The 17,491-nt window shown below is 42.4% G+C and overlaps 1 protein-coding gene across 2 annotated transcripts in view; it reads right to left on the bottom strand.

The window, feature by feature from the left end:
• The window catches only part of CRIM1 (cysteine rich transmembrane BMP regulator 1), a 165,338-nt gene extending 162,447 nt beyond the window's left edge, over positions 1-2,891 (bottom strand). For both annotated transcript variants that reach the window (XM_052693718.1, XM_052694527.1), the window contains exon 1: positions 2,039-2,891. In XM_052693718.1, the coding sequence (XP_052549678.1) occupies positions 2,039-2,858 (820 nt within the window). In that variant the 5' untranslated portion in view covers positions 2,859-2,891. The remainder of the gene's footprint in view (positions 1-2,038) is intronic.
• Positions 2,892-17,491: the final 14,600 nt, after the last annotated feature.

Genomic DNA, 17,491 nt, shown 5'->3' with positions numbered 1-17,491 from the left:
TTAAGTCCTGTTCCCCCCCCTTGCCGCTACCACTCATACACAATACACACTGTAAGAAATAATGACGTTGCTTTTGTTGCTTAGAACGAGGCAGTTTCCTGACAATTCCCTAATAGGTATTCCAGTACTATTTGTTAGGCTGACAGTTCAGCTCAGTTACTTTTCATTTACGAGAATGAAAATTAAATAGATAGCTTATCTCCCCAACTATTCCTATAGGGACAGCTGGAACTAGTTTCTAACCACAACACTAATTGAAATGCAATCTTGCCAACAAATGCTTCATACTATTTTCAACAGTAGATGGGACGTGTTAAGAGTTGAACTACAGCAACGTACAGATTGCATCACTTCAGAGGAATGAAATACTCCTAAACTGCCAGAGACATCCATACTCCAATACAGGGGAGATAGAACACTGAGACATTTAAGGACTGGAGGCTTTCAGATCTTTTAACCGAGAGGACAGAAGTTCAAGCCAAGCATTTACTTAAAAACATGTAAAACCAAAAATCCATTCAAAACTAGGTAGGTCTTTTGAAGTAGTTTTCTGTTTGAAAACAACTTTTCCAATACATACTAAAGAAAAAAATAAAAAGGAGAGACTACAGCAACATACATATTTAACCTTATGGGCTCAACGAATGTCTTCAAAGCAGTTTAGAAGCATTTTTAATTTTTTAATAGGGCTTTTAACCATGCAGCTGCTCCTATGCAAGCAACAACAGACAGGACACCCTGGCTTGCTGTGGTCCGCATTTTACCCCTAAGCGAGATGAATGGAGCAAGTAAAAACTTGTGCCAGATGCAAGGCCAGCAGCCCACTAAGAAAGATCGGTTCTAGTTCTCTCAAAACAGTGTATCATTTTAAAGGCCAGGTTTTGGACACTGTCTGCAACAGCTTTTTGGACTTTCTACTGCCCTCTACCCGTCGAGAGAAGCAAGCTCCGCTCTTATTTTCCAGAATTGTCGAAGCTCACACTCGAAGTCTCACATACATTTCTACATATTCCAAACTACTGCTTATTTGCAAGCTCTATACAGCGCCATGTTTTCCCCCAGCCTGGGGGAAAGGCAAACTGGAGGGACAAGGCAAGACAAGAGAGACTGAAATGCTACTCTTTAGCCTTGTAGGAAATAACATATGAAAGAACTCTTAAGAGACTCTGCTAGATTCAACATTCGAAGAGGAGCTGCGAGCAGATCGCTTGCGCTTCACACTAGTTCATCACTTCATAAGCAGCAGGCATACAGCTGGAGCGGCTGCGAGTTGTCCTGCCATGGGGCTCGCTCCCGATGTGCAAAACACAGACATGCCTTATCGTACAGCGAGCGTGTGTGGGCAGACAGGCAGGCAGATATTAAGTGACAGGAACAGGAAGGAAAAACTTTACAACAGATGATCAGCCTTTGTGTTTCCTTAAGAAGAAGGAATCCGGAACAGACATCATGTGTGCAGTGCTGACCTCCACTGATCTCAGGCTGGCAAGCTGTCCCCAGGTCCTCTCTTATCAAGGAATTCTAGCGGGGTACTAACAGCTGGCTGGCTTGACATAAACTATTAACAAACCAGCGAGCTACTAAACAGAGAACGAAATTGGAAGAGCCTGACGTTACTGCAAGCTACCAAAACTAAGGGTGAAACTTTCAAATACTCTCCTCCTAAGCGAAACGGCTCGGAAGACGCCCTCGCAGCACAGCGGGGCGGGTAGAACACGGCAAAACACAGCAGCACGCGAAGCGACGCGGGCAGCTCCGCACACAGCGCTTCGATCCCGCTGCGTTGCCGCGCCGGGGAAACGCGCTGGGGGCACCGGCGGAGGAGGCAGGGAGCGGCCGAGGCATCTTCTCGCCGCAGGGCTGGGGGTGCTCGTCCCGTCCCGAGCCGGCGGCAAGACTGTGCGCTGCTGCACGGCGGGGCGGTGCGCGGCTCCGCACCTGGGACGGGGACTAGAGGGAGAGAAGGAAGGAAGAAAGGAAAGAAGGAAAGGAGGGAGAGAATGCGGCGCTCGGAGGGCAGCGTCCGGCCGCCCCTTACCTTCACAGACGCCCACTTCGTACTCGGTGATGGAGTCGCCGTTGAGCGGAGGGCGGATGACACAGCGCAGCCCCCGGTCGCAGGCGCCGTGCAGCCCGTAGACGCCCCCGCAGCTCTCGTTGCGCTGACGGGCGCACATGAAGCAACAGCCGCAGATGCCCAGCACGATGCTGCCGGGGCAGCTCTTGGGTTCCTCGCACTTGGACTCGTCGCAGGGCAGGCAGACGAGCGCCCGCGTCCCCGGCTGGCCCAGCAGAAGCGCCAGCAGCAGCAGCCACCCCGCCGCCGCCAGGTGCCAGCCGCCGCCACCTCCGCCGCCGTCTCCGCCCGGCCGCCTCCTCCCCGCCGAGACCGCTGCCAGGTACATCCCGGCCGCCGCCGCCCGGCCCGCGCCGGGGGGAGCCGCGCCGGAGCCCCCGAGCGCGCCGCGAAAAGCCGCCGAGCGGCGGCTCCTTCCCGCCGCCCCCGCCTCCGGCCCCCCGAGGAAAGTTTCCTCTCTCGGCGGCGGCCGCTCCAGCCAAACTTCTGCTCCGGGCGGCGGCGGCGGCTCCGCCCGCTGTCCCCCGCGGGAAGCGGCGTCCGTCGGTCCGTGCGTTCCTCGCCCGCCGGCTGCCGGCCCCGTCCACGCCAGAGGAGCGGCAATCGCGCGCGAGCGGCTGCGAGCCCCTGGGTGCGGCGGCGCCTGTGCCCCGCTCGCAGCCCGAGTCCCGACTCGCCTCCTGCCTGCGGCTCGCCCCGCTCCGAGTGCGTCCTCCGCCCTTCCCCCATTGGGCGGTGATCGCTCTCGCCCCGCCCTACCCGCCGGCTCGCGTCTCCTCATTGGCTGCCGCCTCGGCCGGCTCCGCCCGCTCCTCCCGCCGCCCCAGATGCCGGGGCCGGGGAGAGACGCAGCAAAGGCGAGGAGCGCCTGGGCCCCACGGCGGCGGCGGCCGCCCCCTCCCTTTCGCCCCTCCCCTCCCCCGCCTGGAGCTCCGGGCTCGGAGCTGATCGAGGCGGGTGCGCCAGAATCCAGGCGCGAGCCGGCGGCGGCCGGAGGGGTGTGCGCGCTTCCGAGGGACGCAGGGCATAGTGGGCGCGGGCTCCGCGGTGGGCGCAGGCACGGTGGGGGAGCCGCGAAGGGGACTCGGGGCCGCGAGAGCCTCCTTCTCTTCCTCCGCCCGTCCCCCGAGGGAGCGGGGCGCCGGGACGGGGAGCGCCTCCTTTCCCGCTCGGCCCCTGCGCTGCGGAGGGCGAGCGCCTCCCAGCCCGTCCCGTCCCCGGAGCCCGGCCCGCTCCTCTAACTTCCCTTACGGCCGCTCCTCGCGGCTCGGGCCGCGCCCCGGTAAACAAGCTGGCTCAGTCCGCTGCGCGGCTCGGGCCCTGAGACGCGCTCGCGGGGAAGGAAGGCGGCGGCCGCTACGAGAGCTGCGTTTGCGGCGGCGCTGCCGCCTTGGGCCCGGCGGAGGGTCCGGGGCCCGGCGTTGCCCGATGAGGCGGTTCGGCTCGGAAGGGCCGGCAGGAGGCAGCGCGCCCAGCGCTGTGCTGCGCTGCGGGCCGGGCCGGAGGAGCGTCCCGAGGGGCTGCAGAACGAGCGGCGGTGCCTGCGGGCGAACAGCCCGCTTGCAGAGCTCTGGAGCTGCCTTCCCCCAAAGCGGGCTCTCAGCAGCGCCCGAGGAGAAAGGTCATCTGCTCTGCTTCAGTTTTGTTCGCATGGGTACCGAGAAGGCTGTGGGATTAACTTATTCCGCTATCAGAATCTGTGTATGATGTTGAGGAGATTTAGAGAATGAAGTAATTTACTCAGCAGGTGGGATTATGTCAGCTGCACAATGCTGAGCCTGGAAAGTCTTCAGTTGTGCATGCTGGTGCCAATGATGTGGGGAATTTAAGGAGAGAGGTTCTGGAAACTTAATATAGGTTATTAAGAAGGGTGCCAAGGTATGGATGGTTTCTCTAGTTCCAAACACTCATCCACTTTCTCAGAAGAGCCAGTTCTGATGTCAACTGGAGACCTGCTCTGGGAGGGCAATGTAACAGACAGGCTACCGGTAAAGAAGAAGCACTAGTGTGAAGCTCTGTCAGCAGTGATGCCTCTTTTTGCTGTGTAAAAAGCACTGTGATTGACTGAAATGTATTCTAGTCCTCTTCTATCAAGGTTCCCTGCTACCAGCATAGGCCCACTACTGATGGACATTGACAGTAGTACAATGTAGTGCTGGAAAATAAACCATTTCCTATGTTTGCCTTCTATATTAAAAATAATGTTTTCTTTGTATCAGAGTAGCTGTCTTTACCCTGATCAATTCAGAATTTGAACGAAGTTGTAAAAGTTTATTTTTGCAGAGCTACAAATGTTTTAATTAGCCCCAGTAGTTCGCAAGACATTTGTCTTGGTCTGTGCTTTTTAGTACATCATTACTGTGATGAAACACTATGGAAACAGCATACATTACATGGATTAGGGCTATTTAGCTGACATATCTCAAAAAGTAATGGACAACGAGAAGCAGCCATCTACTGGGCAGCAGTATTTGAACTGTGCTATATTTTTGAACAGATTTGGGAAATAAAAGATAAGCTGATCTCATAAAGGTACTGCGTTTGGTATGAACAACACATGCATTTGACAACAAACAAAGCGTGGTACACCGTTGTGTTCCGGAAAGTATTTAGTCAGGAGAGCTCTGAAGGTCATATTACACTCGGACTGAATGTTATGGCAGACTGGCGGTGTTGTATCAATGGCTGTATCAGTGCACTGAGCAAGAACTTTTGTAAAATGCTGGAAAATTTTCACTGTCTCCTCAAAAATCCCTTCCTCAGCCTCAGCCCACTAGCGTCAGTCTCCCCAAGCACCTGCAGGGGTCAGAATACTTTTAATTCACCAGAAGTTTCCACCAAAAAAAACACAACACCCAAACAACACTGCGATTTGGATGAGAACAGTTTGTAAAAACATAATGTTTCCTATGATCTGGAAACACTGCCTTTTGGTCATGTCTCTTACCGATGAGGCGTGTGATGGGGTGTTACCTTCTGTGTGTAGCTTTGCCAAGATGGATTTTAGAATGAGGCATGCAGTTCTTGTGGATGTATTTTTAAAAAGCTATTCACAAATCTGAAATCCTGCAGACGGGAATTTTAAAAGCTATTTCAGTGCTAGAAATGATGCTGCACAATATAATATGTGATGAAAGACTAAAATTCAACTTGCTTAGCTTATCGAAAGATGCAAAGTGATCTAATTACAGTGTATTACAAACTTCGAGTTGAAAAAGGAGCTGGTCTGTGCAAAATATGTAGGTATTTTTCCAGGACTTGTGAACACAGCCAGCATGGAAATCCCAGACATAGGTTTGCATGCACAGGAGGCTCAATATTTCCCAGACATGCCAGCCTTACGAGTCTTGTGCTGCACTGATGTGCGGTGTGCTCAAGGCACAAAGAATTCATTGGACCTAATGTGTCTTTGCATGTATGGGAACAAAGAAGCAATAGAAGCAGTACAAAAACAGATGAAGAAGAAAGCTAGAGACAGCTTAGATAAGAATGTTGTAGGGCCCTGAGAAAAAGAGAACAAATTTTTGAGACGAGTGCCAACAGAGAGAGGTTTCAGCTGTGAGCGGGATTAGCACCCTGCGTCACAGGCTGCTTACCCAATAATAGCTTCATGGGAGGGAGCAAAACACAGAAATATTTATGCAACAAGAACCAGAATTTAGGGTTCCCATACCCTCACGCTTTGTCCTTTACATGTGAGTCATAAACGACTCTTACTTATGCTTGTATTTCCCTTTTCTGGCCCCACTATATACTTCATTGCACAGTGGCACAGGTTCAACAGGAAAGGTAGAGAAGGCTCTTGCCCCATATCCAAGGACAGTCCATAGGGGCAGTGGAAATCCTTGGAAATCAGCAAATCCAGTATTTGATGACTTTGCAGAGCATGTGAATTTTCCTGCTTTCTCCAGCAAGAAGCAGTGATGGATCCTTACAAGAAAATTTACTTGACTTACTGCCTGTTGATTTACTAGGGAGTCTACTGATCCAAATTGCTTCGCAGCAAGTTGATTGAGGTACTGAAGTGAAATCCAGCTCTTAATTTTCCCTAGAAGGAATTTAGTAAATACCACAGAATATAGCTGTGAGAGAAACAGTCTGATAAACAGGCTGTAGCAGCTGAAACTTACTGGGCTTATTTTTCTGTAATGCTAGCATTACAACCGCTTCTAGGCTGGATGAAGTTGAAGACCTAATAGAAGTGGAGTTACAGCTTGGTCAGTGTAGAACTTTTGCAAAACTGGGCAGTGCTAATGAGAAACAATTACCCCATCCACTAATTCCTCAGCTCAGTCCTATTCACTCCTCTAGGGCTGAATATCTCTGTGTGAAAAACAGGTGCTCAGCATAAATGTCCCGATAAATATGATACTCACAATAATGACAACTGAAATACAGAGTTTGTTTTATGACACAGGTAAAGGCAATATCTATAGTATGAAAAATGATTTTTTTTTTCCTAATCAAAAAGCAGAACATCAAATTGTCTTCATGATTTTACATTTTCACAATTCCAATGTTTGCTTTTACACTGTTGATATATATTGATAACTTCTTGTGAATCTCCTCTGAGTTCTGGAACAATGGTGATTTTAATATTCTAGTTAAACTTTTTTTCTATGCAAATGTTTCCTTTCTGTACTTCTTTGTATCTTTGTTGCACACTAAATTCCTTCTCTATTCTTTAGTGGGCTAAGATCACTCTTGTCTCCTTTGTAGCAGTCTCTAGACATAAACTTTTCCATAAATAGGTTGTATACATGAGCAATCTCTGCTCCCAGAGACAATGATCAAGATGAAACCTGTTCCTATTACAAGCAGTGCTGAATCAGTCTAAAACACGTGAGAATAATTTCTCTCTTCTTCACAGAAGTATGGAGTTATTGCAGTAGTAGCTGGAAGGTGTTTTAAAACCCTTAAATGGAAAATTGTGTGAAACCGCAAAACTGAATATGAGAATTCAATGTAATGAAAACAATCTTTTTGAAAAAAAAAAATTGTTTAGGACCAGTTCCTAATACATACATACATATATATTCCTATCAAGGTAGTCTCTGTTTTCTTCAATCCTATAAACCTTTCCTCTCTGTTGAATTCTTAGCTTGGAATAACACAGGAGTTTAACATTTAAGTCCGCAGTAACTGACAGGCAGAGGTGTTTGCAGCTTTCTCCTGATGCACCTTAGGCTGCTTACATGGAACATACAAGTGAAAGGACCTGCTTTTTCAGTAGAGTCAGAGCAACTGCATAAGCAATCTTAAAAAATAAAATCGCATTACTGATTTACTTCTGCATGCTTTTAAACAGATAGGAGCTATAAATTAATAACATTGATTAATAAATAACCAATAAGTTCATATGACTGGCCATTTATATATGCAGCTCTTCACATTTCACTTTGATTACTGAAAGCATTGCACGTTCAAGCTAAAGTTTTGTAGGCACTTCACGATATTTATCTTAGAAATTACAAGGTTAAACAACTGGGGAGTCAATATCTGTTTAAGGCTATCTACCAGGAGGCTATCAGGAGAAAAAACTGCTGTGTATAGAAATCCAATTTTGTATTTAAATTGATCATCCTCAAGGTCATGTAGGTTTTAGCTTCTTTAGCTTGAAGAAAATCTTTTTAACAAGAAAACACTGTTAGTAAAGATGGAAAATTTGCTGTCAGTTTACGAAAGAAAAGTAGAAGTATTTAAAATATATGTCATATTCATATGACATATGAATATGTCAATCTAGCAAATATATGCATTTTTATTACAGAAAATCTGGCCACCAGAAAAAGAGGTGGATTAGATCAGCATCTACATTCATTTTCATAGTGCTGCACGCTGACAAGATTTTAAATGTTAAAATATAAAACTGAAAATATTGTTTATTTCACTGCAATCTGTGTATCAATAACTATGGTCCTAAATAGATAAAATCAAGTAGGATGAGGGACATAGTAGATGTGATCTAAAAGCACTGTAACTAATTCCCCAGCTCAGTAAGTCCAAAGGAAGTTATCTTCACAGAGTGCAAGGCAAGGAACTAATTTTTCTCAAACGTGGTTTTGAACTCTGAAAGGAAAAGCATGGGAAGGTAAAGTTAGCAGGACTAAGCTGCTGGGCAGCTGCTTATCAAGTCAAGTCAGGCCTCAGTTGCAATACTCTTTATTTCTGCTTAAATTCATCATAACTTGACTGAACTTCAAACTCTTAAAAATTTGACTGAGCCTCAGAAACCAATTCTTACAAGGACAAAAAGGCTTATCCTTTGTTTTGCATAAATCAAATACTGAAAGGAAGAATGTCTAATTATGAGTGAAGAGCAGCCTTAAGCAGAGGCTACATAAATTGATTTTTAAAGGGATAATTTTAAAATGATATTTAATAACAAAATTAATGGAAGTCTCGCTTTTCTTTTTCTAAGAGAATTATAGTACTCTTAGAAAATGTCTTAAAATATCTATGAAATGTCTGAAATTACATGCTTTTTGTGCCAGAGAAATTTTACTTCATCAGTACTTCATATGTGTAAGCCTATTTGGCTGTTGCTCATCAAGAGTAACATGAAAAATGGAAATAAAAAACCACCAAAACACAACCCCCAAACCCACGGGCAGTATTTAAGTGAGAACACACAATAAGAACATACAGAAAAGAGAGGAGGTTGTCAATACTGCTGGCTGTAGAGGTGGGGATGCCTGAGCTAGCCTGACCTGGTGGGTGTGCCCCTTGCAGATGTTTCTGCTCTTGCAATATAGTTAATCCATAACCCAGACAAGGTATCAGCTGTTAATTGGGAGGCACTACATGGCAAGGGGGCTATATAAAGCTCTGCGAGTTTCCTGACAGTATTTGCTATAAATTTCTGGGCAATGTTTCATATTCTGGCTGTGTTCTGACTGTATGAACTCATGGAAGTCGGGGTAAGACGATCTCAACCTGGTCCTTTAGTATTTAGCAGATCATGACTATTTTTGAAGTCTTTATTAAAGCTGGATAGACCTTTCATTCCAAGAAATCATAGCATATTTCCAGTGTTTTTTCTAACACTTTCTAGATTTTAATGCTGATAAATATAACTGGCCATAAAGCGACCAATCTCTACTGATTTGCTTCCATTCGTGTCTCTAATCACCTTCTCAGTTTCTTTTGATGATGTGGCTTAGCAAAAATGTTTAGAACAAAGTCAAATGCTCTTCTGGATATTACAACTTCATGTATATCAAATTAAGAAGTTTGATTTCTGATATATACCAAGTATGTAGTCGGAAATCAGATTTTGATGGTTTGTCCATCCTTAAAAAATTAACGTTGCTTATGAGAATAAAGCAGGGATTTTTTCCCAATGTGAAACACTATTTCTGTAAATTATATGAGCTTCTCTTCGTGGATGGAAAATAATGAGTCTAACTGTTCAACTTCTTTTGGTTAGAACTACACACAGCTTGGATACCATTTGCAAAGCCCATCTGTCTAAAACTACTGCAGTATGTTTACAGAAAAAGATTAGTACAAATCAGCATTTATACTTGTTTCAACGTGTTCGTTTTTAAAACTTCTTTGGGCAAAAATAGATTACAGATATTTTTTTCAGGCCTAACTAAGCCTTATTCCTTCCTTGTTTTCTGTCATGATTTCTCTGTTTGTGCTGTGATAATAGTTGGCCTTCCAGAGCTGATTTCAATATATTAAAAGAACTATTCAATAACATCTGTCATTTTTCTTCAAGTTATTAGAAATATGGTGGTTTGTCTTCTAAACTGCTAACTAGACAGAGAGACTTTGCCAGATTGGAGTTCATGTAGGCTTCAATAAATGTTAATGCACTCAGCCTATACCAGAAGTACAACATCATGCAAGATTATGTGCCTTTTCTTTCAGGATGCAAGAAGACCTATTCAGTAGATTTCCTGTTCTGGCTTGACTAAAATAAGCAAATGGATGTTGTTTTAAGAACAGTGCTTTGAGCAGCATTTATCTTTCAAAGTATGAATTTGGAATCGTAATTTTAGGGAGCAAGCAGGGGTTACATCAAGATGCAGGAAGATAAGATGACTTGTGTATGAAAAAGGTAGCAATAGACTTAGGAAGAGAACACAGAATCTCCTGCCTCTTAATACATTTCTGCTTAACAAACTTAGTATTTCATATAATGAGGGGAAAACAGTGGTACAAGGAAGCAAGGCCTGAACAGCAGAGAAGCCTCAGCAGTAAGGAAGGTGGGAAGGAAGCTGATTTGATTAGTATGGATCAAATAGAGAGGAATTGGGCAGGAAGATGTAGGTATGTGGAATAGCCTCCTACCATTGGTAGGAACTTTCAAGATACTAGCAGTTTCCTAGACATTTTAAGCTTTCTTACTCCCTAGCAATGAAACACATGACTTTATCAGTATTGTGCTCCTAGTCCTTCACTCCTAGTATAAAAGTGCTAATCAACTCTCACAACCTAATCTTTGATTACTACCAAAAACACTGCTATTGTATCCTTGTTATTTTCTGGCAGTAAACCTTTTTGAGGAGAAAGGAGACAGACTTGCTGCTGTACTTTGTCTGCTTACTACTTTGCGGCAACTTTTTACAGCAGACTAGCTGTAAAATACTAATTTTCACTAGCTGGTTAATCTGGCTCTAGAGGCAATTTTTTATCACTAGATTTGCAAGTAGCAAGCAGATAACTCCTGAGAATATAATACAGACTATGTACTGCCTTTTCACAATCTGTCTCAGTTAGAACCCATCATGGGAAAGCGTAGCACTGTCATCATCCTGACTTGAGTCTTATAAGTGCTTTTCCATGCATTCAGCTAGATCTCTTAATGAGATCAAGATTAGACTGCTGCTCCAGTACATTTTAGAAGGGTAAAACTACTGTTGTCATTAATATTTCCTCACAGATGTTGTCTGAAAAAAATGAACAGGTGAGCAGGAAGAGGACAATAGTTCACAGTCCCTCTGACAGATTTAAAAGAGACTGAAAACAACTGAGGGCAAGATGTAATCAAAGTCAAGTCCTTCCAACACTTTCTGAATCAGTTTTTATATCCAGCACCAAGAGCAAAAGCACCACTTTCCTTTCTCTGGTCATCCAATATAGGCTTCAGTAGATCAAGCTGCCAGTGAACTACATCATTAATATTTTCCTCTCTGTTAATTTAGAGCATTTTCTTTGTCTTCTGCACAATAAAGCACGTTCTTTGATTCAAGCTGAAATCATAAAATTGTAATCATATCAGTTTTTAAATTAACATGGTGTTTTGTAGAAAAAGTCAGAATAAATATGAAAAATTAATTTATTTCTTGAATTTCTTTGTCTTCATTCTCAGTACAGTGATTCTGAGACAATTAATGGTTTGTGTTGTTTTTATTTAAAAAAAAAAAGTACGCTCAGTTCTGTAACTGAAGCTAAAAAAAAAAGACAGTTACACAGTATTTCAAGTCCAGTTGTTTATTACAATTTTTTAATAATATTCATGATAATTTCAATTTGTTGTGTGAAAAGAAGGCCTCCATAGTCAAAGCCATGTTTACTCAGGTATTTTTTTTGAATCAGGAAATACCTCATCTGGAAAATCTAAAGAGATAGAAATAAGGATTTAAGAGAAATAAAGGTATGTTAATTCCCTTTTTACCTTCATCCTATCTGCAGTGCTATTACTATGAATCCATATTTCTGTGATTCTATAATGAAGAACTGTTGTACTTCATAACATTTATACTTCTGTTGACCACAGAGATGGAAAAGAAATAGAAACTCCACCTTTAAGCTTCCACTTATTTAACTTCCATTTATGTAACTTTGATAGTGGTCAGGCATGCTTCTGATGTACAGTGTCAACTGACCAACACATCTGCCTCCATACATTGGCAAAGACATTTTTCCCTTAGTTCGACAAAGATTTTCTGTTTTAGCTGAAATTGTTGCAACTGTCATTATGGCCAGTGACCGACAGAGCTGGCAGCCTGAATCATTATAGCTTCCACTGAAAAGCCAGCACCTCTGGACAAGAGCTGCCACAAACTGGAATTTCCATGAGATGAAAGCAGTGGTCGATGCACAGAGCTCAGTGGGAAGGAAAATGACTGATGTATAACTGAAAAGTTTATCTGGTGGCTCTGACTACGCTTTGACAGTGATGGGTGATTTTAACCCTGGCTCATGGGTGATCAGCTGTAATGTATATTCTTAGCGTTTGGACTGAGCAATCATTTCAAGATCTGCAGCAGTGTTTAATCACTGGCCTTTCAGATATTAGATATTAACTTTAAATCCCCACTACACACACAGGCATGTGACAGAAATGGTTGCTGTGATGTTTTGCTCTTTGCAGAAGAGTTACGAAACTCTTTGATTTGATAGAAAATTATCTAGTGAGTTGTTAATAGTCATCATTAGCAAATACATCATTAGCCCTTTCCTAATTCTACCTAATCAGCAAGAGAATGTTTTAGCAGCTCTTTTGTATTGGAGGTTTTGGTTTTGTCATAAAAGGAAATGAGGTACCTGCGAATTTTAGATAGCAGCTAGAAGTAGTGAAAGCTGGTATTTTTCCTCTTACTGTAGGAAAGAACGTTTCCAAGTTTCTAGGGTATTAGGAAAGTCTTCTTGTTTTGTTTTGCTTTTCTTTGTATTAATGGATAAGCCAGGGCAGATTTGTCACTGATATCTCTGGGTTCAGTAGAGATCTCTGGCTGAGTGGAGAAATATATGACAAAGAGAAAATGTGTTATTGCAGGAAAGAACTCAAAGTAATTTTTTTTCCTGCTTTTTACAAAATAGGCCAAAAAAAAGTGTGAATTATCAAAAAGAATACTCCTTGGACATTCAGTGTTCTTTCTGTATCATTTAATTTTTCCACATTGCCACGAATAATTCACGTAGACATCTTAGTTTATATTCCACACTTTGTCTTTTTCCTACTTCAATGCAATTTTTAATAAGTGAGATTTAAAGCTTAAGTGCGACAAAAAGGGTCTTGGTTTAACTATGGATTTATAATGAACATATTTTTAATAGAAAAATCCACATTTGTCTTGCTCACAGGCTTACCTTTTTCTAGTCACAGAAGCAGTGTAAGAGACTGTATTGCTTACCTTCATTAAAAATCTAATTTATGTCAATTTTTATACATATTACTAACTTAGCCAGGCTGTAGCCATGACAATATTGAGAACATTTGTAGAATGAACAGGACACAAAACGGTTTACCTAAGAGACATTTAGAATACTACCAGGATATTTGCAATCCTTAAATGCAGATTAAGCTTTAGGTACTAATATCATTTCCTGTACTAAAAGCAATTGATCCTGAAACTGTTGTTACTAAGAAATACTTGCTGCTTTGAATTCTTGACTTTGTATAGGGCTGAAGAGGCTCTACAGGATCCTTCTTTCCCTTGCTATGCCACAGATGTGGCTGGCTGGTTGTCCACCTGATCTGCTGTGTCTCATGGGTGGAAAGAGCAGAGCTGTGCTTAGAGCTGCTACTTTGCTGCATGACCATGGGCCTATCATTTCATTTTTATTTCCATTTATCTATTTGTAGTCTGACTTGATTAGATAGCTGGATCATCCTCTGTTACGCGTATATGCAGCGTATGGCAAGTTGGTCCTAAATAAATACATAATAAGAATAATTCAGTGATTTTTCTTGTCATGTATTAAGAAACTTCAGGTAGAGTGGATTACAGAAGGGGAAACAAAAAGTTCTTTTGTCTCACATTTGTATCTAAGTTATGGTAATTAAATGAACTGAAAAGTAATTTTGGGGTGGGGTTTTTTTTTTGTTGTACATTAATTCAATCTATCAATTCTATCCTGATAGCTATCATTAAATGCATAGAAGGCTAAACCTGACAGTTATCCTTTAAATTATATTCATTCAGCTCATTCAGATGTTTAAATGTGTCTCTATTTAATCCTTCTGCTGGAGAAATATCGTTTCGGATGCTGTGTTGATTTGATTTCTGATTCTTCAACTTTGTATTTAATCTCGTGGTGAAATTTTACCATTCAAAGCACCCAGTGCTGATTTTTCAAAACCTGGGATCTTGATGCAAAGCACTTCATTTGTGATATAGAAATATTTGATTATACAGTCTGAAATATTGTTTGGAGTTTACATCAGAGCAGTCAGATGCCCTGGTTTTTGTAAAACTTCCCATTCATTCCAAAATACTGTTTTATTTTTGTCTGTTTTCTGAAACGTTTTCCTCATCTATGTTTTATAGTTCAGAGCTTTGTCTCATTTCAGTCAATACGAAGGTGCAACAGGGCCATAAAATGAGCTTTGTTGACAATCTGGGGACAGTGCAGATGACTGCCATCGCTTGTTGTGTCATGTATTTCAATGACTCAGACCAGAACTCAGGTTTGACAGTACAGTGGCAATTTCTGTCAGTTGGAACTGGTTATTGATGACCTTTACTACTAGATGAAACCTAAAGGAAACCTGAAACTCAGTATAATGCTGGGCGGGGGAGGGAGCAAGATTCTCTGGTAGTCCTAGGACTCCATTTAGGTATGTTTTCCCACTTCTTCCACAGCTATACTGTGCATAAAAGTCTTCCTTTCTCTTTGTTAATTTTGTTAGAACAACAACAAATGAAGAGGCCAGTGTTAACGTTAGGCAAACCACCATTTCTTAATTTATATCTGTAGTCACCATGATACTGTTAAATTATCACACATCAAAGGCTGATATCAAGTACCAAATTCAGCAAATAAAAGTAAAAATAATAATGAGCTAAAATAAGAAAAGGGAGATAATTTCTATGGGCAACTAACAAATGCTGAATTTCAGGAAACAGATAGCTATTTTCTGTCACAACCACACATTAGGTTTTACACTGCTTTAAATAGATATAGCACTGGCACTAATTGTAAGTGAACATGAAGGAGAGTGGCAGCAGGAGGCAAGTGGAGGGCTGTTCATCATTACATCACATAAGCAACTTGTAATAGGGAATTGGGCCCTGCTGATTTTGCATCTTTTGGGCAGTATCTTCATACCTCAAGGTACCATTTGTTCCTGGTCTCAACTGTTTATCTCAATGGCTGTCTTCCAGGGAAACATTTATAAATAGTTTTTTAATTAGCTGGAACTCACCTGTGGTCTAAAGGAAACCCTACTAAATACAGACAAAATATCTCTAAGACTTGGGGAAGCGTGCTGTCTAAAGCTGTGGAAACTTGGACATTTAGGGTAACTATCTGTAAGCTGTCTTTGCAGCCTGAAGACACTTCTCACTCGCATCAATATTCTCCATGCAACTTCCTCAGCCTTCTTCAGTCTTGGCTAGAATTGCACTCTCTACTTTTTTTTTCTTCACTCTCTTTTTTTTAAGGTGGACAGTGATGAAGGGGTTTGTGAATTAGCAAGTTAGTCAAGTTTAAAAGCATATTTTCTACAGGTTTTAGCAGGTCTTTAGCTCTGTCTGCTCACATAGTCATATGAAATTGAATTTATATTGAACCTGAGGGGAAAAACAACCAACCCTGCAAGATATTTCTGTAGTTTGGATATTTAAGAGAGCTCACTTCTTGCTTGAGTTAGCTCCTCTGTTAAACATAAGTTCTTCCAAAGATTTGGGGAATTATTTGAAGCACTGGCTTTGTGCATTACTACACCAGATATGACTGTCCCAGGAGCTTTAACTAACAGCCGCAGGATAAATTCTCTAGGGCAACATAGTTTCTTCCACACCATCATATCTTTGAAATTAATTTCCTTTACCGGTTTTGACAGAACACAAGTTTTGTTAGTTTCAGAATGCAAAGAAAAAGTACTTATTCCAGTGTACTTTTTTGATTTTCTACTTTCCATTCAGACATGGAAACAGTCCAGACTCTAAACGCAATCTTTGAAAACTAGAAGGATCTGAGTCTGCTTTCATAAAATATGTGTATCTTCAATAGAGAAATTGAGGTAATATTCAAAAGACGTGCATAGTAGCAAAGGAAGAAAGCACTACAGCTCAGAACATAGGCTGAAAATGCTGGTATACACCATTCTCTGACATCAAATACATAGCACACAAAAAAAGAGAAGTAAAGTTGCCTGTTGATGAAGTGGTTGCTTTCCAAATCCTCCTTTAACATGAATACCCATGCAATATCAGTGACGGATAGCATATTCTATGTGGGAAAAATAGGCATTTGATGACATTCTTTAAAGTTTAGTATTAATTAAAAGAAATTGTTTGAATGTTGTTTGTAGTATGAAGCACATTTTGTAACAGATTATTTAATTAAATCACTCAGATTCTTGGAAATGAAAACATTTGTGCTCAACAAATGCCATTTTTAGGTTAAGTCTCTTCCTTGTGTGCAATAGCAATCAGCAGCAAACACAACAATAACATTCTTCTAAGATATGGGAGGTATGGTAGCAATGATGATATTGTGCCTCAGTGACCATTAACCTACATCAGCAAATGCCAACTGGAAATCTAAAGGGTACTGAGACAACTTTCACTGCCCCAGATATGCAGATGAGAAAGCTGAACATCTCTACGTGTATCCAAATGTGCATTAAATGATCACATGAATTCCTAGCAGTCAGAAAAGTTACATTCCACTAACTGCTATGAAATTCAGTCAGAAAACAGACCATGAATTATTCAACAACATCTGAATGAGATTTTCTTTGAATGGTGACAATTATTTCTGTTACACAATACAAGAAAGCTCGGTTTGAGACAAAGATTTTTATTTTCACTTTTGTTGTTGTTACTCTGTTGCAATAATACTATTAGGATATTTTTATCATCAAGATTAAAACCTAGAAAATTAAATGGAACCCATTTCCACAATAGGGAAATCTTATTTTTGACCCCCAAACCTGGATTTTCTTGGAAGTATTGACTTAAGTTTGCTATTTCCTTTCAGTTTTCATGTGCACACTGATAAAAATCAGGGAAATGGAAGTTTAGAATTGTAACATAGAACATCTTGAGTGGAAGGGACCCATGAGGTTCCTGAACACTGGCAGCCCGTTCCGTGCCCACCGTCCTCTGGTGCAGATCCTGTCCCCAGCTCCCAGCCGCCCCTCTCCTGAGGCAGCTCCATGCCGTTCCCTCGGGCCCTGTCGCTGTCACACAGAGCAGAGCTCAGCGCTGCCCTGCGCTCCCTGTGAGGAGCTGCAGCCGCCATCTGGCCTCCCCTCAGCTCCTCTGCTCTGGGCTGAACAAACCCAGGACCCTCAGCTGCTCCTCGCACGCCTTGCCCTACAGACCCTTCACCATCTTTGTAGCTCTTTGCATCTCTAATAGTTTTATATCCATGTACTGTGGCACCTAAAACGGCACACGGTTCTTGAGGTGAAGCTGCACAGTGCAGAGCAGAGTAAGTCAATTGCTTTCTTCACCCAGTGGCAACACCAGGTCTGGTGCACCCCAGGGTGCAGTTGGCCTTTGG

Source organism: Tympanuchus pallidicinctus, unplaced genomic scaffold (assembly GCF_026119805.1).
Source record: "Tympanuchus pallidicinctus isolate F22 unplaced genomic scaffold, pur_lepc_1.0 scaffold1, whole genome shotgun sequence".
Classification (NCBI taxonomy): Eukaryota; Metazoa; Chordata; class Aves; order Galliformes; family Phasianidae; genus Tympanuchus; species Tympanuchus pallidicinctus.
The sequence above is the reverse complement of the archived record's forward strand: the minus strand, read 5'-3'. Positions and strand labels throughout refer to the sequence as shown.